Source organism: Panicum hallii, chromosome 2 (genome assembly GCF_002211085.1).
Source record: "Panicum hallii strain FIL2 chromosome 2, PHallii_v3.1, whole genome shotgun sequence".
In the NCBI taxonomy this organism is placed as follows: domain Eukaryota; kingdom Viridiplantae; phylum Streptophyta; class Magnoliopsida; order Poales; family Poaceae; genus Panicum; species Panicum hallii.
In genome coordinates, this window is record NC_038043.1 from 46,907,305 (window position 1) to 46,916,023 (window position 8,719).

Here is an 8,719-nt window from a genome sequence, read left to right on the forward strand (position 1 = left end):
CCAAGCATTCTTCGCCGAAGTCGTCCGCCTCCATGGTGTCCCACAGTCCATGGTCTCCGACCGGGACCCTGTCTTCACGTCTCTGTTTTGGCAGGAGCTTATGCGGCTGATGGGTACCAAGCTCCACATGACGACGGCGTTCCATCCTCAGTCGGACGGACAGTCAGAGTCAGCCAACCGCGTCATCATCATGTACTTGCGGTGTCTGACGGGCGATCGGCCACGACAGTGGCTTCGATGGCTGCCGTGGGCGGAGTACTTGTTCAACACTGCCTACCAGTCCTCGCTGCGGGACACGCCGTTCCGCGTCGTCTACGGGCGCGACCCACCGTCGATCCGCTCTTATGAGCCGGGCGACACCAGGCTGCCGGCTGTCGCCAAGTCCATGGCGGAGCGCGAGGAGTTCTTGGCCGACGTGAAGGGCCGCTTGGAGCAGGCACAGGCCACCCAGAAGTTGTTCTACGACCGCCATCACCGTCAGGTCAGCTACCAAGTTGGTGACTGGGCGCTTCTTCGTCTTCGTCAGCGCTCGGCCTCCTCGCTACCCCAGGCCGCCGCCGGAAAGCTCAAGCCCCGTTTTTGCGGACCGTACCGCGTCATCGAGCTCATCAACGACGTCGCTGTTCGGCTTGCCCTGCCAGCCGGCGCCCGCATCCACGACGTATTCCACGTGGGGCTGCTGAAGAAGTTCCGGGGAGCGCCACCTGCAGCAACCCCGCCACTGCCTCCTCTTCGACATGGCGCCCTCGACCCCGAGCCTGCACGCGCCGTGCGCTATCGCGTCGTCGGTGGTGTGCCCCAAGCCCTCATCCAGTGGCAAGGAGCTACAGCTGCATCGGCTACGTGGGAAGACACGGCGGCGTTCCGCGCCAAGTACCCGGCATTCCAGCTCGAGGACGAGCTGGTTCTTGGCGGGGAGGGAGATGTCATGTTCGGGCGCACGTACACCAGGCGCCGCCGAGCCAGGGACGTGCGCCGTGCGCAGGAGCGCGCCGAACAGCTGGCCAACATTCACGCAAGTGGCTGAGAAGGAAAGAGTATCAGCGCGTGGCTAAGAAGGAAAGAGAGATTAGCTTGCTATTTTTAGTCCTAAATTAGAGGAGCCTGTTGCTCCGGTTGGCTGGGCCTGAGGCCATTTATATCTTGTAACCATACGCAGTTGGATTAAGAAAAAGTTAAGCCAATCTCGTCTCTTTCTTCTCTAAAGCCGTGAGCCAGGGGGTATAACCCGGCGAGCGAGTCATCAGCGTGGGGGCATAACCCTGCTGAAGCTACCACGGAGCGAGAGTACGAGCTCCGGAGTCGAGGTCCGGCATCCCTGCCGAACACGGCCCTTGACATATCCATTCAATATGTTACACACTGCATATAGTTGTCGTAGCAGCTGCCATAACAATTTCCGAGCAGTATGCATGGTTTGCAATGTAGGCGACTAAAGTGGTGGTTGCATTGTTGCAAAGTCAGTGTGTGCAAAATTATTAAAAAGAATATATAGTTGTCATTTTTCTAAATTGATAGGTGGTATCTATTCTTCATCTAGAAAGGTGCTCTGTACACATTGCCAACTTGAAGTTTTGGATATATTTTTAAGATCTTGATATTGAATATGGCATCCACCACTTCCAGATCTGCCTGACAACCACTACCTCCAGCTGATTATTAACCTGCCATCTGCTCTTGAGAACTTTGGCTACAATACTATGATCGTATGATTCATTTTCAGCACATTGCTATGCTGTCGAACACACTATGGCTTAGGCATGTCACATGTGCTGTGAAATTGTTTGACGTGCAGACTAACTCTTGATTATCTACAGCTTCTTGAACGCTTTGGTAACAACTGGCCTAGTGCCAGGGTCAGGAGGTACCTGTCCCAACAGGACGGCTCAGTCTCATCAACTGAAACAGAACGCAGGCCGTGGTGCAGCCTGTTGCCACTACTCAGGAAGTATCCAGATGATTTTGTCCTGAGCTCGGTGACCAGAGGGGAAGTAACAACAGAGTATGTTGGGTTGGTATCCCTAGTGTCCTTGGTGAAAGGACCATGAACCTGAAAACCATTCTCTGCATTCTGATGCCGCTCAGGCCATCATCAGCCTTTGTTCTAAAGAAACCGGGACATGTCATTGTTTGTATCCGAGGCTCATGTTGTAGGGGCTATCATGATGTATTGTAAACCTGTGCACCTTCGTTGTGGGTATCTTTAGGATTTGATCTGTGCACTCCATTGCAACAATGTGCAAACTTTCTTTCGACAGAATTGGTTCTGTTTGGACAATTCTTGGTGTGTTTAACCTGTTCATCTTCTTATTTCTTGTTGCATAATAGCGGGGAGGGTTGTAAGCTGCTAGCAGAACAGCAGAATCTGGTGTCCGTAGGAATGTCTCTGCCAACATTTTCAGGGTGTGTAATGGTGGTTGTAGCGCGTTTTCATTTCTTGCACCCGATGGATCTGAAGCCACAATATCACCAGTTCGCATGGGTAGCATGTGGTCTATTGTATGGGAAGCCACCGCCTAGCAGATTATTGGGCCAACCTTCACCCTCTTCTTCAATTATAAAAGACCAGCATTTTTGAAAATTGCCATGACGCAAAGTTATGTCTGCAACATACTTCACGCTGCATACATGGAGTTGCTGGAGAAACACTGGTTATTGCATCACAAAACATTGTTCACTGGTACAAAACGGACACAGTTACAGGCTCCAATGAATATCACAAATCGACACAGTTCCAAAGGGTAACAGAACCATCACAAAATTGTGGTACAATTGATTCTCAAAGGACGCTAGGCCAGCCGCAATAAGCAAAATGGAGCAAAATACAGATAACTCAAAACCATTTTTATCTAGCTAGCTTCCTCCACACAGTGCGCCCACGGTTGATCTCATCCCCGTTCCCGGCAAATCTCAAGCAGTGCAGGAACTGCTGCCGCTCTTCTTTGTGTTGGGCTGCAGAAGCAGAACCGTTCATGCTTTTCTCCTCTCCTTCCTCTATGTAAGTAAGTGAATCAACTATGTCATCGTGTTGGCACTCTCTTCTGTAGTCAAGAGTGATGGTTTGCAACTCGTGCGTATCAATTATATCTTGAGGTATGCTCTGCCATTTCGAAGGTAGAAAAAAGAATTATCAGAAACCATCACAAAATCAATAAAGATGGTAATTTCGATTTAGAAGAAAAATAGTATTACTAAGGAACGAGTCATTTCGAACTATACTCTGATTAGATATGCCACATAAACCAAAGTTTAAAAGCAGGATTGAAAGTAAGGAAAAGGCTAGTGGAACACTTACTTCAAGGACCCAACCAATGTAAGTAACATTATTGACATGCTGGTTCATGTCCAGATCAGCTCTTCTTGGCTGCAGTTCAGAAATCAATGTTTGTAAGCACTGGAAGTAGTGCAGTGCTAAGAACTGGATTATTCACAAAGGAAAGGAAAACTGACCACTAGTCCTAGTCTTGAGTATTGTGCAGGATCTGAAAGAATTGGAATCTTCTTCAAACTGCCATTATTTTCCTCTGGGAATGCTAATCTGCACAACCGTAGCTTGTTTACAATTCTTATAACTACAGTATGAGATTATAGTGACAATCATCACAAGTCAACAACCAAGACAATTGCATTAGATTGATTACATGCAAAATAAAAGTTCAAGCTATTTTCATGTTATTCAGATTAGGACACATTCATCCAATGAACTAAAGGTAATGATGCTTAAAATGGCACAGATGAGTATAGAACATCAAATAGACTTCAGCTAAGGTCCAAACGAGTAGACTGCGTGTGCACTTTCATGAACTGTACGAAAATAACAAGAGTGCATGTATAAGCAGAATGTCGAGAACAAAAGTGAGTCACTTTACCTTGGAGTCTTTGGACAGTGTATAAACACCTCATCCCTCACATCATCACTAACTCGCTGAAGTCTCCGTGTATTTTGGTTCATCATGACCCACTTGCTGGACAATAAGTGATATGACCCAGTTACTTGTACTGTACGCTATGATAAAAAAAATATGCAATTTTGCACTAAAAGAAAACAGAAAATGAATCTGATAAGCTCATTACTACTGTCTAGCTCTGTAACAATTTGCTGCACTGCTAAAGCCTCATTAGTTGGTCTCACTTCCTAAATATGAAGGTTGCTTTCAGTAAAGACAGCAAGAATAAATATTCCCTGCTTATCCAAGTGAATGGTAAATGACACCCAGAGGAACAGGCAGGATAAAATCCACAAGTTTACGATTCACGCCGATCAACTAAAGGTCAAAACCACCCGCCTAACGAGGTAGAATGGAGTTTTTAGAGGACAAGAGAAATTTAGCTCAAACAGGAATGAAATTACCATTTTCCTGTTTCATTTTACTAGGAGATACCACGCTACAGGTTGACTCTAGAACTACTCAAAGGCTCCCCCCCCCGTCTCCTCTCCACCGCCGCCGCCACCCCCCCTCCCGCCCTCCTCTCCACCGCCGGAGAAGGGCACCGGAAGCCCGTGTGCTTGCAGGGAAGGCGGCGGCGGGGCTTCCCTCGCTTGCGGGCTTGGCGCGCGGGCAAGGACACGCCGGTGCCGGGCATGGCGGCGGCGGCGGCCCAGGGCTGTAGATCCGCCATCCTGGGGGCCAGATCAGCCCGGATCTACGCGGTGTGGCGGCGCCGGCTCCCCCCCCCCCCCCCCTCGGCGGCGCCGGCTTGCAGCGCACCCGCTTCAAGGCCTTCGTTGGCGACGGCAGCGGCCATGTTGGGCTCGGCGTCAAGTGCACCAAGGAGGTGGCCAACGCCATCCGCGGCGCCACCATCCTCGCCAGGCTCTCCGTCGTGCCCGACAGGAGGCCACGGGTGCGGACGGGCGACGGCGGCGGCGGGGTTGGAGCTAGTGACAGCGGCTCCAGGCACGGCGGCGGCGGCAACGGCTCGAGGCGCCACATCCGGTGCGCCCGAGGCCAGGACTGCATGGTGGCCCGGCTACCGACAAGCTGGCCGTACAGCGCTGCTGAGGCCGGTTCGGTCTTGCTGCTGCCTCGGTGGTCAGAAGGTGATTGCTTCTCTGGTGCGGTGCCACTTAGGGTCTCAGGGAGCTCCAGGCGAAAGCCTTGCCCGACATGCTGTCGGTGCTTGCGACGGCGGCGTCCGCGGACGTCGTTACCTCCCTGGAGGCGTCGTGATAGTTTCCTCTACCTTGCGTCGCTCTAGAGGAATCATGGATTGTCTTGGTAGCTTTACTCTCTCCAGGTGAAAACCTAGATCCTATCGGATTGAACAATGTTGGCATCTAGACGTCAAGTCCTTGTTGGAGGCATTGTCTCGGAGATGGACATCATGAACTTGTGCATGGTGCCAGGCCCTCAAGGTGAATCCCAGCCACAAGCTCATAGCTTTGTTGTGGCTGCCGGTGGTTATTCACGGTTAAGCCGCAATTTCATCCTTGTGCTAGGACATGTTGTTGTAATCTGTGGTTATGCCACAAATTTGCCCTTGTGCTGGGGTGTGTTGTACGAGGCCTAGTTTAGCTAGGTAGTTTATCAGGGTTTTAGCCCGGTTTTCCTAAATTAACCGAGCATTGTAGGGTTTTGTCTCATTTTCTCCAAAAATGAGGCCTTTGATATGTGGTCTGCCACAACTTTTGAATATATTCAGGTGGGGATGATCTCCCCCCGGTGACGATTAAAAAAAATTTACTAGGAGATACAAGCATGGTATGGAATGTGATTGCAAGCATCATATCAGCCTAAAAAAGAATGAAACACTGATGAACCACTTTTAGGCCTGCATTATACTCAAGCAGTAAGTACCTAGTAGCTCTGCCAATAACTTCTCCATTAGCCAGGTTCTTGAGGATCCAATCACGACGAGTACCAATTCTTCCATCTTCTTGGCACCAGGTTTCAATCTCAACAACATCACCCCTACAAGCAACAGAGTTAACAGTCAGGATTAAATCTTACCAAAAAGTAAAAAGGGTGGAGATAAAGGTTCAATGTAAGCCTGAAAATTTACCAAGCTGGGTACTTGTAGATCTCAATGTGCATTCGGTTCGTCACCCAAATAAGTCCGAGTTTTCTCATTGTAGTGGTCGTGGCAAAACCATCAGTGGAGAACCCAACGCTTTGGGCATGGTTACATCCTACCTCCTGTATTTACGAGAATGCTTACCGTTAAAGAAATGATACAGGAAATAAAAAACCAACAGTACACCTCTATATGCTTGCTATAAATGGCAGCAATATTGATACTTCAGAACCAGTTGATAAAATGGGAACATGGGGAGTTACTCTTGTCCCATTTGGTGTGAATTTAATTTCTAAAGTAAGATTTCAAACCAGCAAATGCATTGGCTCCACCGAATTCCACCGATGCTAACTCCAGGGACCTGTACCCGATATGAATTTCATTTGTGGATGCCAAAGCAAGTGCATCCAGAAAATTGGTGACAGCGACAACCACCCCCATATTCTTCTCAGCACATGACTTAATTTGTAGTTGCTTATAGGCATTGCCTTCAGCACACGAATTCAAGAGCTCTTATCTCTTCTATCCCAGGACTGGCAGACAGAGAAAAGCCACACTAGGTTTTAGCGTTGCAAAAGCCACACTAGGTGTTAGCCACACTATGTGCAAAATTCCATGGCCGATTCGCCACTTTGCAACACTGGACAAGACCAGGACAGTTAGCATTTCAATCCACCAAGGCACAAACAAAGCTACACCCTAGCTCTAACTTATACAAAGGGCATGCCCATATCCCCGGAGTAACTGTAACCAGATTCCTCTTTCAGAATCCAATCCTAGCACAGAAGAGGAGCTCCGATTCTACCACAAGTTTGGAGCGTCGTAAATTCAGATCCAGGCATCTCAACTCTTGAATCCAAGCATATCCCGAATCCAATTAAGAAGAACACGCCACAAATCGGGGCCCCCCCGGAGAGCACGAATCCGGACTGAAGGAAGCAGAGTCTATCCCCACGGGGCGCGAGCGTACCTGGAGGAGGTTGGCGATGGTCTCGACGGTGGCCGTCTTGTTGATGCCCACCTCGTAGCAGCGCACGATGAAGCTCTCCTTGTACGAGAGCCCGTCCTCCAGGAGGCTCCCCAGCCGCAGCCGCTCGGCCAGGCTCGGCCGCGCGCCACCCCCTCCCGCCCCAGCCGCCTCCGCCGCCGCCTTCGTGGCGGCCGCGTGGCCCGGCGACGCCGCCTCGAGCCCGGGCACCTGCGGCGCCCCGCGCGCGCACCGCACCGCCACGCCGGGCACCGCCGCCTCCCGCCTCCCGTGGTGGCGGAGCGGCGCGCGGCCGCATTGCGGCGGCGTGTGGCACCGCAGCATGGGGGGCCGGGGGGGGGGGGGTGGGGCGCGCTTCGTGGGCCGGCCGCTGCCGCCGCCGATGCGGGTGGGGTTTACACGGGCGGCGTGGGGTGGGGGTGGTGGCGCGACGGGCGCTGCGCAATTGGATATGAAGACGCGCCCCCGGGGGGGGGGGGGGGGTGGGTTGGCAGGCCCACGGGGGACAGGGCCGGGCAGTGGACCGGGCGCACGGGGCGATAGGAACGAGGACGGCTGGGCGACGCGCTGGCGACGGGGCGCGGGAGGGGAGGGGGGGAGCTCCCTGGACCCGGCGCATGCGGCGGCGGTGTGGTCCACGGCTCCGCGGCGGCGATTGAATTGAAACGCTTGGAGACTCGTACGCCCAGCGGTGAGGATGTCGCGCCGGTTGGATTGCGCGCCCGGCGTGGCAGTGCCAGTGTCGGCATGTGTAGTAGAATCTGGGAAACAGGGAGTACAGCAGTAGGCCAGCCGCATGCGGCAGTAACAGCTGCACAATCCTTCCGTCCAAAAAATAATAAAACTTCTAGAAGTTAAACAATTTTAAATTTAATAAAATTCATATAAAATAGTATTAACATGCTAAATTTATTTGGAGATATAAATATTAGTATTTTTTATATAAATTTAGTTAAATTTAAAATTATGTTATTTTTAAAAAGCGGGAGTTACATTCATTTTAGGACGGAAAATAGGTACTTTGTCGTTCTAGGTACACCCACCTTCTTCCTTTGGCTGAGGTACTATGGCACCAAACTTTTTTTGTGATACTGCTTTGCTCCTTATTATCAAAATGGTTAGGGTTAAGGGTGTAGGTTTGGAAAAAGAAGGTGGTTCGTCGCTGGAGCTCCGGGAGATAGGCAGGAGGTGGATGGTGGTGACGTCGGTGGAAGCAATGAAAGAGTTTGTTGGAGATGGTTAGCACCGCAACGGTGGAGTACTCATTCTGGGGAGTGGATATAAACTGAGTTGGACGTCGAGATGACTATGCGGGGCAGGATGGACAGTACTGAGTAAGGCTGGTCATAATTTTCCGAACCTGTAAACCAATCTGAAATACCCGAACCCGTTCCTGAGATACCTGAACCCGTAAAACCCGAATGCTATATTGGGTAGGATATCTTGAAACCCGAAATTAGTTCGGGGACTGTATACCTGAATTTCCCGAAATACCGAAATCATGAGTGAAGGCCCAATATGCCTAAGTAGCCAGGCCCATCTCCCAGGCTCTCAACCTACAAATTTGCTAACACTAATGTTCAGACGTTCAGACCCCAATTCCCATGAGCCAGCTCCCCAAAACATCAACCCCCCAGGCCCCCCGTCCCCCCGCCCCGTCACCCCCGCTTGCTTCCTGTGCTAGCGCCACCCCCGCAGCCCGCCTGGCCGCCTGCC

At 51.2% G+C, this 8,719-nt stretch overlaps 1 protein-coding gene across 1 annotated transcript; it reads right to left on the reverse strand.

Moving 5' to 3' along the window:
- Positions 1–2,634: 2,634 nt before the first annotated feature.
- Positions 2,635–7,371, reverse strand: LOC112879390 (oleoyl-acyl carrier protein thioesterase 1, chloroplastic-like). Its single transcript, XM_025943631.1, has 7 exons — positions 6,986–7,371; positions 6,004–6,137; positions 5,799–5,912; positions 3,870–3,965; positions 3,451–3,538; positions 3,296–3,364; positions 2,635–3,100 (listed from the first exon to the last, which is right to left on the reverse strand). The coding sequence occupies exons 1-7, from the start codon at positions 7,325–7,327 to the stop codon at positions 2,846–2,848; spliced, it is 1,098 nt and encodes a 365-aa protein (XP_025799416.1). The 5' UTR covers positions 7,328–7,371; the 3' UTR covers positions 2,635–2,845.
- Between the last annotated feature and the right edge of the window lie 1,348 nt (positions 7,372–8,719).